The following is a 17,667-nucleotide window of genomic DNA, read 5'->3' as shown; positions in this document are numbered from 1 at the left end:
CACTGCAATCTCAGCCTCCCGGGTTCAAGCAATTCTCGTCCCTCAGCCTCCTGAGTAGCTGGGATTACAGGTGTGCACGACCATGCCTGGCTAATTTTTATATTTTTAGTAGAGATGGGATTTCACCGAGTTGGCCAGGCTGGCCTTGAACTCCTGATCTGAAGTGATCTGCCCGCCTCAGCCTCCCAAAGTGCTGGGGTTACAGGCCTGAGCCGCCGCACCTGGCCTCATGTCTCTTAGGTTCGTATACCTAGCAGTGGAATTTCTGGGTCCCATGATAACTCTGTGGTTATCTTTTTGAGGTACTCTCGCCTTTCCCACAGTGGCTGTACCATTCCACTGTCCCACTTAGCAGCGTATAAGCAGGGCAGGAGAGTTCGGTTTGTCCACATCCTCACCAATGCTTATTTCCAGGGCTTTCATTCCGAGAAGTGGCATCTGTTTGTGGTTTTGATTTGCATTTCCCTGATGACTGATGATGTTGAGCACCTTTTCAGGTGTTTATTGGCCATTTAGGTTTCTTCTTTGGAGAATTGTCTGTTCCCATCACTTGCCCATTTTTCAGTTGGGTTATTTGTCCTTGTATTATTGAGCTATGGGAGTTCTTTATATATTGTGGATCTAGACTCTGTTAGATATTGGTTTGCAAATCTTTCCTCCCATTCTGTGAGCTGTCATTTCACTTTCTTTCTGTGTCCTTTGAAACACAAAAAGTTTTAATTTGTATAATGTCCAGTTGTCTAGCTATTTTCTTGATCCCTTCCTTTGATCACCTTTCCTCCTCCTAAGCTACGGAAACGGACACACTTTGTGTAATCATTTTTACAGGTAGAGAAAAATATTTTTCTTTTTCTCTCTTTCTTTTTTTTTTTTTTTGAGACAGAGTCTCGCTCTGTGGCCCAGGCTGGAGTGCAGTGGCCGGATCTCAGCTCACTGCAAGCTCCGCCTCCCGGGTTCACGCCATTCTCCTGCCTCAGCCTCCGGAGTAGCTGGGACTACAGGCGCCCGCCACCTCGCCCGGCTAGTTTTGTGTATTTTTTAGTAGAGACGGGGTTTCACCATGTTAGCCAGGATGGTCTCGATCTCCTGACCTCGTGATCCGCCCACCTCAGCCTCCCAAAGTGCTGGGATTACAGGCTTGAGCCACCACGCCCGGCATTCTTTTTCTTTTTTTTTTTAAGAGACTAGGTCTCGACCTGTTGCCCAGGCTGAAGAGCAGTGGTGTGAACATAGCTCCATAGCTCACTGCCATCTGCAATTCATGGGCTCAAGTGATCCTACCACCTCAGCCTCCTGAGTAGCTGGGACTAAAGGTGTCCAGCGCCAAGCCCAGCTAATTTTTTTTTATTTTTTCTAGAGATGAGGTCTTGCTCTGTTGCCCAAGCTGGTCTCAAACTCCTGGGCACAAGCCATCCTCCTGCCTTAGTGTTGGGATTATAGGCGGGAGCCACTGCACCTGGCTGAGAAAACAAGAAGAAAATCTTAACGAATAAGTCACTCTCCATCCAGAGGACTGTGGATTTAAGGACCCAAACCTCTTTTTATCTTGATGGCTTTGCATGACATTATCCCTGACGTGTCATTATTATGTGACCCACCCTCTTAAACAGAGTCTGAGGCCCCGGGTGCCCTCCTTGTGCTCAGCCATGAAGTCCATTTCCCCTGTGCTTAGTGGCCTGGGCTGCTATGTGCTGCCTATGTTGTCCCTGCAGAATACAGCCAGGGTGTCTGTCTGGGGCAGCCTCTCTTCCGGCATCCCATGTGGCTCATACTGGTCTGCCTTTGACCATGAGAAGCGTGCAACCGAGTCCTCAGGGTAGTGCAGGAGCTCATGGACAGGAGCACGGGCCACCTGCTCCCTGCAAGGCCTCTCCTGCTGGCTCCTGGCCAAGTCGCAGATGCTCTGTCCCTGCCCAGCTCTAGCACCAGGTCCTGCTGGCCTAGCTGCTCCCAGGAAGCAGCAAACCCCTGGACGGGGTGTCCCAGCCTCTGCTTTCTGACCCTGCAGACCCTTCCCACAGCTGTCTCTCTTGAGGCTGCCATCCCAGGTACACCCAGGCTGTCCCGTCTGTAGCCTGCTAGCCCCTAGGGCCTGGGCTTTACTGCAGCCTTATCCCCTGGGCTCCCCTCCTGTGATCTGAGGACACCCACACCCCCACTTCTCCCTTCCTGGCATGGTGTCTTCTATTCCTAGCATGCATGGGGCTGGTTTGGGGTTCCCCTCAGGGTGTGGTGCCCTCCCACTGTCAGGAAGCCCGTGCTCAGCTCAGCTCGGGCCAGGTGGCCATGCCCGCAGCCTGTCAGCAGCAGGTCTCATGTGCAGGCCAGAGGTGCTGGTTAGATTTAAGCTACTTGACTTTGAAGTTTCCCACAATCCTGGACCGGGCAGGCCCTCTTCTCGTGTCCTGTAGGAAGGATACCTGTTTTTCATCTGCAGGACTAGGGCTCCAACCTTGGGTTCCTTGGTCCAGCCTTTGGCTTCATCAATGCGTTCCCAGAGTCTCAGTCTCCCCATCTCTGTAATGAACACGGTTCCCATCTTGTAGGGCTTTTGCATGGCTGGAATTGGTGTACGAACTCTCCCCTGCCTGGAAGGGGTCTCACAGGTCAGGAATGAGGGGATTCCAGGTGCTGGCGGCTGCCAGGTGGAAGTCGCCCGTCCATTTAGCATTCATTGTGAGTACCCACTACCTGTAGGCTTGAGGGGTGGACGAGGCCTTCGGCCGCATTCCTAGCCAGAGGCAGTGGGGCCCGAACTGGCCACTCATCCTCAGCCTGTGGTCAGTTCAGATCTGAGGCAGTGTCTGTGCTCTCACTGGGGTCTGGGAGAGTTGGTGGGCACAGTGCAAATGGGGGGATGCTCAGCCATGGTGCCCCTCCCCCCTGCCCAGAAAAGGAGTGCGCGCAGTTCGGTCACTTCATTCCGTGTGAGCTGCTGGGTGAGAGGAAATGTCGGAGGAGGCGAGGGGAGCCCGAGAGGTGGCCAGTGAGTTGGAGCCACCCCAGGTAGGACTTCGTTAGAGCCACTCTGGGATTTGAGCTGAGGGGCCATTTGGTCCTGAAGGAGACATTCATTCATTCATTCCTTCCTTCGTCAGCATTCATGCCCGTACTCATCATGGGCAGGGAGAGGGCCAGGAAGGCTTTTCTGGGCTCCAGCTGCTCCTGGTCCCAGTTGACCCCCGGGACCCTCTGTTACTGGTGGAGGGTGTCCAGGTTCTTGGCGCTTTGAACAAAGAATTGGACAAAACATACAAACAAAGCAAGGAAAGAATTAAGCAACAAAAGCAGAGATTTATTGAAAACGAAAGCACACTCCCCACAGTGGAAGCAGGCAAGCAGCTCAAGGGCCTGGTTACAGAATTTTCTGGGGTTTAAATACCCTCTAGAGGTTTCCCATTGGTTACTTGGTGTACATCCTATGTAAATAAAGTACTGGCCCACAGTCAGTCTGATTGGTTGCGGAAAGCGACCAATCAGAAGCTGAAGTGAAGCACCCAATGCAAACGTCTGATTGGTTGTGGAAAGTGATCAGTCAGAAGCTGAGGTTACACAGTTATACTCCTATGCAATGGAAGACTTGGCCCAACCAGTTGTGGTAGGGGTACTTGCAGTTTTTCATCTGCCGTGCAGAAATGAGAGGGGTTGCAAAGGAAGTAGCCTCTGGTCCTTTTGTTACTTGGGCGTGGAATGTTGGGGTCTTCCTTTGGATTTAGTTCTAGGAAGTCAGTGTAAATTGGCCTTAGGTTCCCTGCCCCCAGACCCTACTCTCCTGCCTCACCTCCTGCTCTATGTTCACGTGGATCTCAGGCCACAGACAACGGTGCAGAGGCCCAGACAGGGGAAGGGTCTCCTCCGGAGTCACATGGCGTGCTAGCAAGCCTTGGGGCCTGCCCTCCAGCCCAGACTTGCTGAGCAGACACCCTCGGGCTCAGCCTTGTGCCTTCTGTGAAGACCCTCCCTTCTCACCTGGTGCCCTGCTCTCTGGCATCACCCAAAGTGGCCCTGCAAGTAATGCCTGCGGTAACTGAGACAGAGGCTGCGTGGACATGGGGATCACTCCATGAGGCTGAGGTCACAGCTTGGTCCTTGGAGGACCAGAGGACAGGTCCTGGGGACAGTGGGAGAAGGTTGGGGGGACTGCTGGGGTGGGGGCTGCCTGCCAAGGGTCACTCGGGGCACCACTGTCTGTGATCACAGGGTGAACCTCGGCCTTGTTAATGCCACTGCGCTGATTTCACAGTTGTGCAAGGGAGGATGTTGGGCCTCAAGCCAGTCCTGCTACTAAGAGAAGCTGCTGGCCAGGTGCAGGGCCAGACTCCAGGGCTGGCACCACTCAGCTGCTCTGTTAGCCTGAACCTCAGCTTCCCCATCCATAAAATGGGGACACTAACATCACCTGTCAGGTGGCTGTGAACAGAGGCCTGTGACTGGCCTGCCTCAGCACTGCCCACAGAATTGTGCAGGAGTGTTAGTATTTTGCCCTGTGTTTCCGTGCACCTGCAGTACTGCGCTGAGCCCCGAGCTCTGGTGATGACCAGGTGGGACCTCCATCCCAGCACCTGAGTGCTTGTTACCTCAGTCCAGGCCACCTCTCTGGGCTTCACTTAGCTCCCAGATCCCAGACCCCATGGCATGGTCGGGGAAGCCAGCCCTGAACTGAGATCTAGCTTACAGCTTCTCCAGGAATATAAAGGACAACCACCCCACCACCCCAAAAAGGCCTCTGAGGACTAGAGCACGCACTCACTGTGTGTGGGGGAAGCTATGTTTATTGCACCTCCGCTAGCCGCCACAGATCCATGGTTAAGAGAGCTGACCGGAGCAGGAACAGTAGACTTTGTCACCCTCCGACTCCTGGTGGCCAGGGGCACAGTGAAAAGGGTAGGCAGCTTGCAGAAAGCAAGCCTTATTTGGGCTTTTTTCCCCAGCACGTTGCTTTTGAAAACTTCAGCCAGTCCTCTCTTTGAACCACAGTGCAGGGCTCCCAAAATGACTACACATTGAAACTGTGCGATCTTAGTAAACCACAGGGAAAATGACAGTTGTTCCATAATCTTTACAAACTTTTTTGTTGTTGTTGTTGTTGAGACGGAGTCTCGCTCTGTCGCCCAGGCTGGAGTGCAGTGGCCGGATCTCAGCTCACTGCAAGCTCTGCCTCCCGGGTTTATGCCATTCTCCTGCCTCAGCCTCCCGAGTAGCTGGGACTACAGGCGCCCGCCACCTCGCCCGGCTAGTTTTTTGTATTTTTAGTAGAGATGGGGTTTCACCGTGTTAGCCAGGATGGTCTCGATCTCCTGACCTCGTGATCCACCCATCTCGGCCTCCCAAAGTGCTGGGATTACAGGCTTGAGCCACCGTGCCCGGCCAACATGTTTTAATATTTGGTTGTAACCATATAGAGAAATGAAAAAGATTGTACAGTAAAATTAATATTTAGTGCACTATAATTTAAAACATTGGGGCCAGGCACGTTGGCTCACGCCTGTAATCCCAGCACTTTGGGAGGTCGAGGCAGGTGGATTACCTCGGGTCAGGAGTTCAAGACCAGCCTGTCTAACATGGTGAAACCCCTTCTCTACTAAAAATACAAAAATTAGCCAGGCGTGATGGTATGTGCCTGTAATTGCAGCTACTGGGGAGGCTGAGGCAGGAGAATCACTTGAACCTGGGAGGTGGAGGTTGCAGTGAGCCGAGATCACGCCACTCTACTGCAGCCTGGGCGACAGAGTAAGACTCCATCTCCAAAAATAAAAAATAAGCCAGGCACGGTGGCTCACACCTGTCATTCCAGCACTTTGGGAGGCCAAAGCAGGCAGATCACCTGAGGTCGGGAGTTCGAGACCAGCCTGGCCAACATGGAGAAACCCTGTCTGTACTAAAAAATACAAAATTAGCCATGCGTGATGGTGCATGCCTGTAATCCCAGCTACTTGGGAGGTTGAGGCAGGAGAATCACTTGAACCCGGGAGGCAGAGGTTGTGGTGAGCCGAGATCGCGCTATTGCACTCCAGCTTGGGCAAAAAGAGCAAAACTCTGTGTCAAAAAAAATATAAATAAATAAAATAAAAAATAATGGGAACATAGCAGTTTGAGCAGTGTTTACCTGTTCAGAACATGATCAGTTTTCATTGATTTGCTGCACTTTTATCTGTGTTGGCTGGTTGCTCTTTCTTGTATCCATTTTTACAGAATGCCACATGGGTTTCACACTGGGAGACAAGGAGGCAACACAGGTCACACCTTTGCTGTCTGTGCATGAACTGCCTACAGATACTCAGGGACCAATCACAGACTGACTTTGAAAGAAGTGTTGCAATTGGTCAGTGATTGTTGTACACATTTGTTACCTACATTTTGATTTGTGGACTGGAGAGCAGCCACAGAGCTTGTACTTTATGCAGTTACTCAGTTAATGTGCCGAGAACCGAAATTTGAACCCATGTGGTTGGGTGACTGCTGTTACTTTACTTAACCAGGATAACTGAAACTTGTATGTATCAGAACCATGCAAATTGAGAACTGCCTGTAATTCAGGACTGATTAGAAAGTTTCCTAGGCCGGGTGCGGTGGCTCATACCTGTAATCCCAACACTTTGGGAGGCCAAGGTGGGTGGATCCCTTGAGGTCAGGAGTTCAAGACCAACCTTGCCAACATGATGAAGCCCCATCTCTACTAAAAATACAAAAGTTAGCTGGGCCTGTTGGTGCACGCCTGTAGTCCCAGCTACTTGAGAGGCTGAGGTGGGAGAATCGCTTGAACCCGGGAGGTGGAGGTTATGGTGAGTCAAGATCACACCACTGCACTCCAGCCTGGGGGACAGAGTAAGACTCTGTCTCAAAAAAAAAATTTTTTTCCTAATGGGAATAGCAACCTAAAAAGTAAGATTTCTGATGTATTTGGTTCAGAAGACGATTGGCAGGTCATATCTGGGGCCTCAGCGCTGACAGTGCCTGTGTGCTTTCAGCCTAGCTGGTGTAGAATGTGATGCTCCCATTCTCTCAGGCCCTGGAGGTGTGTAGGGAGGGAAGGAGGAATTGTCAGCGTTGAGTGCCAAGGATGAGGTTCAGATCTCAGCTCTGGTGTGTCCCATGTGGCCCTGGTCTGGTGTCTTGACCTCTGCGAGCCTCTTTCCTCCCCTGTAATAAAAGGGGAGTCCCGGTGAATGCCTGCAGCTGGGTTGGTGAAGACTGAATGAGCTTCTCTGGAATAGAGAGGAAACACTTGGCAAGAAGCTCTGCAGGGGGAGAAAGGAGGAGCCCGTGGCATCCGGGTAGAAGGCGGGAGCACACCGCGTGGTGCAGGCCCAGCCCTGCCAGGTGTCTCTCCAGAAGGTGTAAGACGCAGAGACCACTGTCTTCCCTCTGAGGACCCCTTGGCCTCTTCTACTGTGACATGAGTGCAGGGATCTAGTTGAAGAGCCGCCATTGTGGACCGTGGAGGGCCCGGACGTGAGGCCGACCCAGCCCCTGCCGGTCTGGATGGGTGGGACTTGTCCATTCCCCATGTTTTTGGGCTAAGCATGCTGGTCTCCCACTGCCCAGGAGGCCCCACCCCAGTCCCTGGGTCCCCCACGCCAGTGCCGTGTGGTCTGGGACTCACTCTTGTCTCCCCTCCCACCCACAGGCAGCTACTGAAGACAGAGCTGGGGTCCTTCTTCACAGAGTACCTGCAGGTAGGTGGGTCTTGCTCCAGCCAGGCTGGGCCTGCCTCATGAGAAGGCACAGGGGCTCACCTGCCCCGGGGGTGTGGAGCACCCGCTCCTCCACAGTCTGCCTGCGGTTCCAAGGACCTGCCTCCTTCCTTATCTAGCCACGTGGATTGTTGTGGAGATTAAATGATAAAAGGAGGCTAATTCTTTTTTGAGACAGTCTCCCTCTGTCGCCCAGGCTGGAGTGCAATGGTATGATCTCAGCTCACCGCAACCTCTGCCTCCCGGTTCAAGCGATTCTCACACCTTAGCCTCCTGAGTAGCTGGGGATCACAGGCACCCACCACCACGCCTGTCTAATTTTTGTTTTTTTGTCTTTTGTTTGTTGTTGTTGTTGAGACGGACGGAGTCTTGCTCTGTTGTCCAGGCCGGAGTGTAGTGGCGCGATCTCAGCTCACTGCAACCTCTGCCTCCTGGGTTCAAGCAGTTCCCCTGTCTCAGCCTCCCCGGGAGCTGGGATTACAGGTACCTGCCATCATGCCCGGCTAATTTTTGTATTTTTTTAGAGACAAGGTTTCACCATGTTGGCTAGGCTGATCTCGAACTCCTGATCTCAAGGTGATCTGCCCGTGTCAGCCTCCCAAAGTGCTGGGATTACAGGAGAGCCATTGCATCTGGCCAAGACGCGGTGAATTCTTAGCGCTGTGCCTGGCATGTGATCAACTCCAAGTGTTGTCACTTTCTCCCTCCCCTCAAACTCCTGGGATGTCCACGTAGGTTTGGGGTATGCGTGGTCCCACTGAGCTGCACAGCGGCAATGGTGGCTGTGCCATCAGCATCACCCAGTGTCTGTCCCAGGTACTGCGGCATTTCACCTTTGCTGCACCTTCTCTGGCCAATAGGCCTGCACCGAGGATGCACACGCGTGCGGTTTGGTGGAACCTGCCGCTTAGAGAGGTGAAACGACCTGCCTGAGGTCACACAGGGAGGGAGGGAGAGCAGCCAGCGAGGCCTGGCCCAGTGCCCCTGTAGCTTCCAGGGCTGCTGCGGTACCCAGGGCCCTGCTCAGCTCAGGGGCGTCTCATGCAGGCTGGGTTGCCAAGTGAGTAGGGTTGAGGATGATGAACCCGTGGTCCCTCGTATCATGTTGTTTTAGGGGTTTTAAAAAAATTGTTATTTAACAGCTTTATTGAGGTATAATTCACATGGCATACGATTCACCCTTTTAAAGTGTACAGTTTAATGGTTTTTATGTGTGTCTTTTGAGACAGAGTCTCACTCTGTTGCACAGGCTGCAGTACAGTGGCGTGATGGTGGCTTACTGCAGCGTCAACCTCCCAGGCTCAGGAGATCCTCCCATTTCAGCCTCCTGAGTATCTGGGACCACAGACACAAGCCACCTGGCTAATTTTTAAATTTTTTGTAGAGATAGGGTCTTGCTCTGTTGTCCAGAGTCTGGTCTTGAACTCCTGGGCTCAAGCGATCCTCCTGTCCCAGCCTCACAAAGTGCTGGGATTACAGGTGTGAGCCACTGCACCCAGTGAGTTTTTAGTATATTCACAAAATTGTACAACCTCACCCCATCTAATTCTGGGAGTTTTTCATCACACCAAAAAGAAACCCTGTACCCATTGGTAATCCCTCCCCCCATCAAGCCCTCCCCAGCATGAGGCAACCACATGTCTCCGGATTTGCCGATTCTGTACATTTCTTCTTTTTTTTTTTTTTTTTTTTTTTGAGACAGAGTTTTGCTCTTGTTGACCAGGCTGGAGTGTAGTGGTGTGATCTCTGCTCACCGCCACCTCCGCCTCCCAGGTTCAAGCGATTTTCCTGCCTCAGCCTACTGAGTAGCTGGGATTACAGGCATGCGCCACCACACCTGGCTAATTTTGTATTTTTAGTAGAGATGGGGTTTCTCCATGTTGGTCGGGCTGGTCTCGAACTCCCGACCTCAGGTGACCTTCCCGCCTCAGCCTCCCAAAGTGCTGGGATTACAGGCGTGAGCCACCGCGCCCGGCCGATTCTGTACGTTTCGTATCGGTGGCATCACACGGCGTGTGGAGTCTTTTGTCTGGACTCCTTCTGTCAGCATCAGGTTCTTTCTCATTGGAGCGCAAGTCAGTGCTTCATTTCTTTGTGTGGATGGGCCACATTTTGTGGTCCATTCTTTCGTTGGCGGACACTTGGGTTGCTGAGACCACACAGCGTGCTTCTCAGCCGAGCCGCCCCAGGCAATGCGTGCAGGGTCCCTGAGGTAGGGTGGCAGCTGACAGGCCCCGCCTTTGGTAATCAGAGCCCCCTCTTGCTGCAAAGTCCTTGCAAAGTCCTTTCTTCACTGTGGGACATGCCAGGCTTCTGCCTGCCCAGCTGAGCCCAGTGCAAGGGGCTGTAGGCCCTGTCCATCTCTCGGGTTGTCCGTGTGACCACCTCCTGTCTCGTGACAGCCCAGGGTTGGGTCAGTTGCCCCCCGAGAGAACCGATGCTCAGGCCCTGCAGCAGGTGGACTGTGGGGCCTCGGTGAGTCTCCTCCGCCTTTAAGCCTCGGCTGCTCACTGGTGGATGGACTCTCGGGGGCCCTGCTGGCCAGGACACCCCAAGGCATCCACAAGGGCAGTGACACCCCCTCTGTGTTTACCTTCAGAACCAGCTGCTGACAAAAGGCATGGTGATCCTTCGGGACAAGATCCGCTTCTACGAGGGTGAGTGTGGGCCCCGTGGCGGCCACTCTGGACCATGCTGGGTGCTGGCTGGCTGCTGGGCCTCACGCTGGGGCCTCTCGGTGCGAGGTGTGGCTCTCTGGTCTGGAGGACTTAGAAGGACCACATACAGCCTTGGGGCAGCAGGGCCGAGATCCCTACCCAGAGGGGACCCTGGGAGAGGGTCTGCCCCCCGCAAACTTGCTTTAGCCGAGGAGGGCTACGAGACGTCAGGAAAAGCCCTGCTTCCCCTCCCTGCTTCCCCTCCCTGCCCACGGGGCTTCCGGGCCTAGTGAGTTCTGTTCCCGCAGCCTGGAAGAAGCCCTGTCCCAGTCTTTGCCGTCAGAGGAGAAGTAGGTTAGGCCTGAGGTCGCCGATACTCACAGAGGAGGGAACAGGGTCTGGGGCTCAGCTGAGTTTTCTCTGTCGAGGCTCCCAGCCACCCACGGGGACCTTCAGGTTCTTGTTCCTGAGTGGGAGAGCACAGTGATGAGAGGTGATTTGCCCACAGCTACCGTGCACATCGGGGTGGAGGCGGGCCTCAAACCCAGGTCTGCCTGACTTTAGGGCACACACCCTTTGCCCTTCTCATGGCAAAGGGCGAGGTCCCCGCTGGCTTCACTGTGCAGGATGGGCTCCCTGTGGCTGAGCGCCTCGGGCAGCAGCAGAAGTGTGTGCAACCTTGCAGGAGCGAGCTGCCCTGGGAGCGGGGTCAGCTGAGGGGGGCCACTCAGTTCCCACGGATGCTGCTTTGCTCAGGCTGTGCTGAGCACCCGATCCTGTGCTGGGATCGGGCCTGTGCTGTACCTGTGTGTTGAGCACCTGTGCACCGGGCACCAGGCGTGTGCGTCCCTCCTTGCTAGACTGTCCCGAGTGTTGCACATCTACTAACTCATTTGCTTTCCACAACCCTGTGAAGAAGCCACCAGTGTTAGCACTGAACACGGGAAAGTGAGGCACGGTGTCCCTCCCAGGCCACACAGCTGCTCCGTGGCAGAGCCAGGGTGCCAAGCAGGCTAACGGCTCCCAAACACATACTCTTGACTCCACTGCCCCAGGCTCCTCCTCCAGGCCTCCCTCCGACCCTGGGAAAAAGAGGTATTAGCCCACTCCACAGAGGAGGACACAGGCCCAGAGGCCTGGCATGTTCAGGGGACCTTGGAGCTGCGTGTCATGGTCCTTCCTCACCTCCAGTGCACATGTTGGGTGGGGCCAGCCAAGACAGGAACACGAAGAGAGGCTATGAGAACCATCAGACCATGGGGGAGACACGGGGGTTCTCGGAAGGCTTCCTGGAGGAGGCAGCATCTAGGCTGGCAGAACAGAGCTGTGAGCATTTGGCACCTGAGGAAGATGCCCGCCCACGCCCCTTGCCTGATGCGGCACATTCCAGTGGTGCCTGTGCCTCCCACCAGGTCTGGCCCAGGGGAGCTGGGGCTCTTGGAGAAGGGAGTTTTGTGTGGCTTGAGTGGAGCTCTGTCTGGAGCAGCCTCCCAGCAGTGGTGCCTGCCCAGCAGAAGGGGCAGAGGGCAGCCCTGTGAGGCCCCACCTAGGGACCCAGCATCCTCTTCCACCTCGCCAACCCTGCCTGGTGTCCCCAGGCCTCAGGGACAGGCACTGGGCTCTAAGCTGGGAGTCCAAGGCCCTGGCCTCCAGTTCCCACGTAGCTGCAGACACACGATTTCTTCTCCGATTTCCTCCCCGGCTTCAGCGCCCCGTCTTAGCAATGGATTTCTTCTCCGGCTTCCTCCCCGGCTTCAGCGCCCCTGTCTTAGCAATGGATTTCTTCTCCGGCTTCCTCCCCGGCTTCAGCGCCCCTGTCTTAGCAATGGATTTCTTCTCCGGCTTCCTCCCCGGCTTCAGCGCCCCGTCTTAGCATGGATTTCTTCTCCGGCTTCCTCCCCGGCTTCAGCGCCCCGTCTTAGCAATGGATTTCTTCTCCCGTTTCCTCCCCGGCTTCAGCGCCCTGTCTTAGCAATGGATTTCTTCTCCGGTTTCCTCCCCGGCTTCAGCGCCCCGTCTTAGCAATGGATTTCTTCTCCGGCTTCCTCCCCGGCTTCAGCGCCCCGTCTTAGCAATGTGGGGTTGAACAGTCTCTGTCCACTTGAGTGTTCTCTCCATGTCAGGCCCAGGTGACCTCTGGGGACCCAGAGATGGAGGAGACCCTGGCCCTGCCCTGCAGGGACTCACAGCCCAATTGGGGACACAGACACGGACAGAGGGTGACGGTCCAGTGTGAGGAATGTCAATGTGAAGGAGTGTCCTGGAGAAGAAAGGGTTCATTCTACCTTGACAGTCAGAGAGGGCTGCATGGAGGCAGTGGCCCTTGAGTAGGGCCTCAAAGTATGGTCTGTTCAGGGGAATGTCTGGTCCCTTTCGGCCCCATGCAATGGGGGCATAGCCAAGTCCACACCCTGATGGGTGGCCTCAGGGGCCTCCCCCTTCCTGCCCCCCACCCCTGCTTGAGTTCCAGTGGGAGCTGTTCACCTTGAGCCTGCTCCTTGCAGCTGTCCCTACAGAGCCTGCAACTGCCGAAGGGTGGTGATGGCCCCCCGTGGGGCAGCCCCAGGACCTTGCCCCCTGCCCTTTCTCTGCCTCCAGGGAGGCCTTGGACTTCAGCCCCTGGGCAGAGCGGGTCCTGGAAGCAGAGAGCCTGGAGGAGCGGCCTTGAGGTGGAGGGCTCCCTCCCTAGGAAGGGGAGGAAGGCTGGACCGCGGCCGGGTTGTTGTTCAATGACCTCTGTGCGGCTTAAGGGAATCGGCTCCAGCTGCAGCCGGGCAACTCCTTGGCAACCTGAAACTTGGGACATCTGGGCAGGAGCTCCTGGTCCTCTGCTGGGCCCTGGGATCTGCCGTCACTCGTCCCCCAGGGAATCCAAACCCAGTGTGGGTCACGTTACCCAGCTGTGCTGCTTTACACACTTGCCTCCATGCCTGTGCCTCGGCCGTTCCTGCGCCAGAGACCCTTGACCTGGTCCACCCAGCGGGTGGCTTTTCACACTGCCCTGTGCTCCTTCCTGTTCCTGGGTCTCCCGACAGGGACAGACAGGGTTGTTCATTTCCAGGGCCTGTACAAGGCCCTCAGCACTCAGATAAAGAAAGGAAAGACGGACCCCGGCCTGCGCCCACAGTGAGAACTGCAGGGTGGGAGCCAGCGTGGAGCTACTGCGGGGCCGCTCGCCTGCATCAGCCCCTGCTACTGCTGGGCTGGAGTCAAGGCACGGCGCGCACGCACCCCGGCCCCATCCTGCCAACAGCAAACGCCCAGTGCTGTTTAATCTCTGCTTTCCACCTGCCCACGTGGGGACGTGTATCACACCCCTTTCATAGAGGATGCCACTGAGTCCGCCTGGAACTTCCTGGGGTTGCCCCGTGCTCTGACTAACCCTACTGCCCCACAGAGGGGCCCCACAGGACTGTCCCCAGCAGAGAGCCCCACCAACCACGAGGCTGCCCTTCCTGGCCTCTTGTCACCGTGTGGCTCCAGCTGGGGCCTGGATTCTGTTTTACAACATCTGCTTTCCGCAGCATTTCCGCCCCGTGGGCTGGAGAACAGCCTGCGCTCAGCAGAACGCGGGCCTGGCCGGTGCCCAGAGCCACCCCCCGGCTGGCCTGGAAACTGAGCCGCCTTTCTTCCTGCCGCGGCGGAGGGGAACTGAAGGGACTTTGTGTGCGGGCACAGTTTGGTGGGGCGGTGAGCATCCGCCCGTCCGGGGTATTCCTGCTGGCCCCCGTCGCCCTCGGAGCCAGGCGTGGGCTACCCAGGAGGGCAGAGGGCTGGCCACCGGGCCGGGAGCCGAAGATGGGGACCAGTACAGCTCGCCCCCAGCCCTGGGGCTGCTTCTGGCTGGGTCCCACTCCTAGTGCCCTCGAACCTACATGAACCTGGGGGCTTCCAGGAGTGGGGGCAGGGCCCAGAGAGTGAGGAAAAGAGGCAAAGGTCCCTGTTCAGCCTCCATGTTCCCATGGAAACCTCAAAGCAGTTCTGGCCAGGGGTGCAGCCTGAGAGACAGCCGGCGACGCTTTCCTCTTCACTAAGAGGCGCCCACACCAAGATCTCTTCCGCCAGTTGCTCATCTGGCTTCCGGGGGACAGCAGAGGCCTTGGGGACACGCCCTTGGACTGTGCATCCTTGGACCCAGCAGCCCTCATCCCAGCGCTGCTCAGTCCAGGCAGAAAGGTCGAGGGTTCCACACGTTGCCCTTCCCACCGGAGCTCAGAGCCAGCTTGGGCGGCTGTCCCCATCCCACAGGGGTCACTCACCCAGTGGATGGCACTGTTCCTCCCAGGGCCAGCAGAAATCCTGCAGTGCTGGTCCCGATGTCTGCTACCTATGTATCTGCTTCAGAGGCTCACCTGTCAAGATGTGTCCCCATACCACTAAGTCTGGCAAGCCCAGCTTGGATCGCCCCTCCTCAGGAAGTCCTCCCTGCCTGACCCTCTGCACCCTCTCCTCCCTCGGACTTGGTGCTGCTATTGGAAGTGGTCTCCGTGGCTCCCCAGACCTGACCACAGGCAGCCTGAACTGGCCTGGCCCTGGGTCCTCCGGGCGACTGACTGTGGTGCACCCTTTCCTCGGAGGCTCAGCCTCTGTCTGCTTGATGGGGGTCAGTCACCGCTAGCCACTGCCCTTAAATGATCCTGCTCAGTGTCCCACTTCCCTGCCATGTGATGGATCGGTGGCTGTTTGGGGCTCAGCTGGGTCCCCAGTGCCCAGTATCAGGGCTAGCACGGAGTAGGTGTTCTGTAAATGTTTGTTGGAGGGGCAGGCAGTGTGGGGAAGGAGGGAGGAGGTCGGTGGGTAGGTGAAAACTGTTTAACTGGGTTGTTAGGAGGATCTGATGAGACTAGGATGTGAGCTGAAACTGCTATGCCAATCACACCTGTGTGGGTCTCACCTGTGCCGGGTGTACCTGTGTGAGTCTTACCTGTGCAGATCTCCCCTATGCGGTTCTCACCTGTGCCGGGTATACGTGTGTGGGTCTCACCTGTGTCAGGCATACGTGTAGGGGGTCTCACCTGTGCCAGATGTATACCTCTGTGGCTCTCACTTGTGTGGGTCTGGTATGTGACAAAGGCCTGGGAATTGGTAGCTGTCATCTGCCAGGAGCAGACCCTGAGCCAAGTTCCCTGTTCTCATTTCGTGCCCTCGGCTCTGGGAGGCTGATCTCTTAGCCCTATTTTATAAATGGAAGACAGAGGTTAAGCAGTGGGCCCAGGGCCGCAGAACAGCTGAGCTGTGGAGCTGGACGTCGACCTTGGGCAGGTGCCTCCAGGGGCCTGAGCCCAGGCCCTCCACTCCCGCATCCTCCGATGACCCATCCTGGGTGAGTGGAGGCATCTGCCAGAGCCAGTCAGTCCCAGTGGTGACGGCCCCCCTGCCCACAGGACAGAAGCTGCTGGACTCGCTGGCAGAGACCTGGGACTTCTTCTTCAGTGACGTGCTGCCCATGCTGCAGGCCATCTTCTACCCGGTGCAGGTGGGCGGCCCAGCCCCGGGGAGGGAAGCCCAGTGCCCCTGCTGTGCCCACCCTGGCCTCACTCTACAGAGGGGGGCTGCCGGGCTGGGGGATGCACACACCTGCTCTGCTCTGTGCTGCTCTCCTTGGGCTTCCTGAGTTGCTCAGAGCCTGTTTCCACCCCTTCAAGCTGCAGATGTGGACACCTCCCTCCCCGTGAGTCCCCCAGCAGCAGCAGCGAGGCACAGAGTAGGGGGTTCTGTGACAGTAACCCTTTTACTGCCAGAGGAAACCGAAGGGGCCCTCTATCTTTGGGACAGGGTCATCTGAGGAGAACGGGTGGAGGGGCCTGAGGGTCAGCAGGTCTCTTCCCCCTTTGGGGTCCCAGGGCCGGGAGACGGGAGATGAGGACGCCTGTGACCACAGCCGGTGGGGTGGGGTGCCTTCCCTCCACAGGGCAAGGAGCCGTCGGTGCGCCAGCTGGCCCTGCTGCACTTCCGGAACGCCATCACCCTCAGTGTGAAGCTAGAGGATGCGCTGGCCCGAGCCCATGCCCGCGTGCCCCCTGCCATCGTGCAGATGCTGCTGGTGCTGCAGGTGGGCGCAGTGGGCACAGGGTCAGGCATGGGGACTGTGGGGCAGTAATTGGGCTCAGATGCCCACAGGCAGAGCATGAGACGAGGATTTAGGGGCACGAGATTTAAGGAAGGGCCCGATCAGAGGAAAAGCCTGTCAGGACCTGGGGCCAGGGAGCAGCCGGTTGGAGCTATGGGTTCAGGAGAGCTCAAGCCGCAGACCTGTTCCTCCTAGGCACAAGGCTGGGCCTTTATACCCTGCGTCGGCCAGCCTGGGGTTGTAACCACCCCCAACACACACATGCACATACTATACACATGCCTGCTTGCACACATACTACACATGCACGTGCACTTACTACACACATGCGCGCATGCACAGTGGCCCAGTCATTTCTGTCCAGAGGGCTTTCGTCAGCGGGTCAGCTCTGGGGAAGACATTCTGAGAGCTGTTAGCCCCCCTCACAGCAGGTGGGGAGAGGGTGCCTGCCCCAGAAAGGAGTGGGGCCCCCAGTGGCATCCACCGCAAGCCGGAGGTTTCCGCACACTGCCCTTCCCAGGCACCACACTTCGCGATTGGCCGGCTCATAGCGCTGTTGCAGGACCGAGCAGGCACTGCTGGCCACCCCATTTTACAGGTAGGGGACTCAAGTCCTGCTTGCTGGGAGCTAACAAGGGCAGGAGCGCAGCCGCACCCCAGCTCTCGCAGGTGCAAAGCCCTCTTTATCGTTCTGAATTCCTGTGAAGATCTTTTAAAATTAGGGTCTATGGGGACACTCCCAGCACTTTGGGAGGCCAGGGCGGGCAGATCACAAGGTCAGGAGATCAAGACCGTCCTGGTCAATATGGCGAAACCCCGTCTCTACTAAAAATACAAAAATTAGCTGGGCGTGGTGGCGTATGCCTGTAATCCCAGCTACTCAGGAGGCTGAGGCAGGAGAATTGTTTGAACCTGGGAGGCCGAGGTTGTAGTGAGATCGCACGACTACACTCCAATTTGGCAACAGAGCAAGACTCTGTCTCAAGAAAAAAAGAATTCTACCCCCGTGTATCTTGTGCCTGAACCACCTGACAGCCCCTTGAGGCCTGCTGTCTTCCATTATTCATGCATTCACTCATTCCTTCATTCACTCATTTAATGAGTGCAAGCACTCGGTATATGTCGGCTTTCTCCCAGCCCTCTGTGCGGGGTGCTGGGGTCACAGAGCTTTTGTCCCCGCTCAGCGCACAGCTGGGTGAGCAGCCTCATCTCCCGGGCGGTGGCTCAAATACACCTGGAGGTAGCG

General features: G+C 56.3%; 1 protein-coding gene across 13 annotated transcripts in view; it reads left to right on the top strand.

Annotated features, from left to right (window-relative positions):
- PRR5 (proline rich 5) overlaps positions 1–17,667 on the top strand; it is a 71,102-nt gene that overhangs the window by 50,254 nt on the left and 3,181 nt on the right. For 12 of the 13 annotated variants that reach the window (XM_033233638.1, XM_033233645.1, XM_033233639.1 and 9 more), the window contains 4 exons: positions 7,628–7,676; positions 10,294–10,351; positions 15,736–15,827; positions 16,263–16,403. In XM_033233638.1, the coding sequence (XP_033089529.1) occupies positions 7,628–7,676; positions 10,294–10,351; positions 15,736–15,827; positions 16,263–16,403 (340 nt within the window). The remainder of the gene's footprint in view (positions 1–7,627; positions 7,677–10,293; positions 10,352–15,735; positions 15,828–16,262; positions 16,404–17,667) is intronic. The other variant, XM_033233648.1, reaches the window with a different exon arrangement.

Source organism: Trachypithecus francoisi, unplaced genomic scaffold (assembly GCF_009764315.1).
Source record: "Trachypithecus francoisi isolate TF-2019V2 unplaced genomic scaffold, Tfra_2.0 Lachesis_group14, whole genome shotgun sequence".
NCBI classification, from domain to species: domain Eukaryota; kingdom Metazoa; phylum Chordata; class Mammalia; order Primates; family Cercopithecidae; genus Trachypithecus; species Trachypithecus francoisi.
The sequence above is the reverse complement of the archived record's forward strand: the minus strand, read 5'-3'. Positions and strand labels throughout refer to the sequence as shown.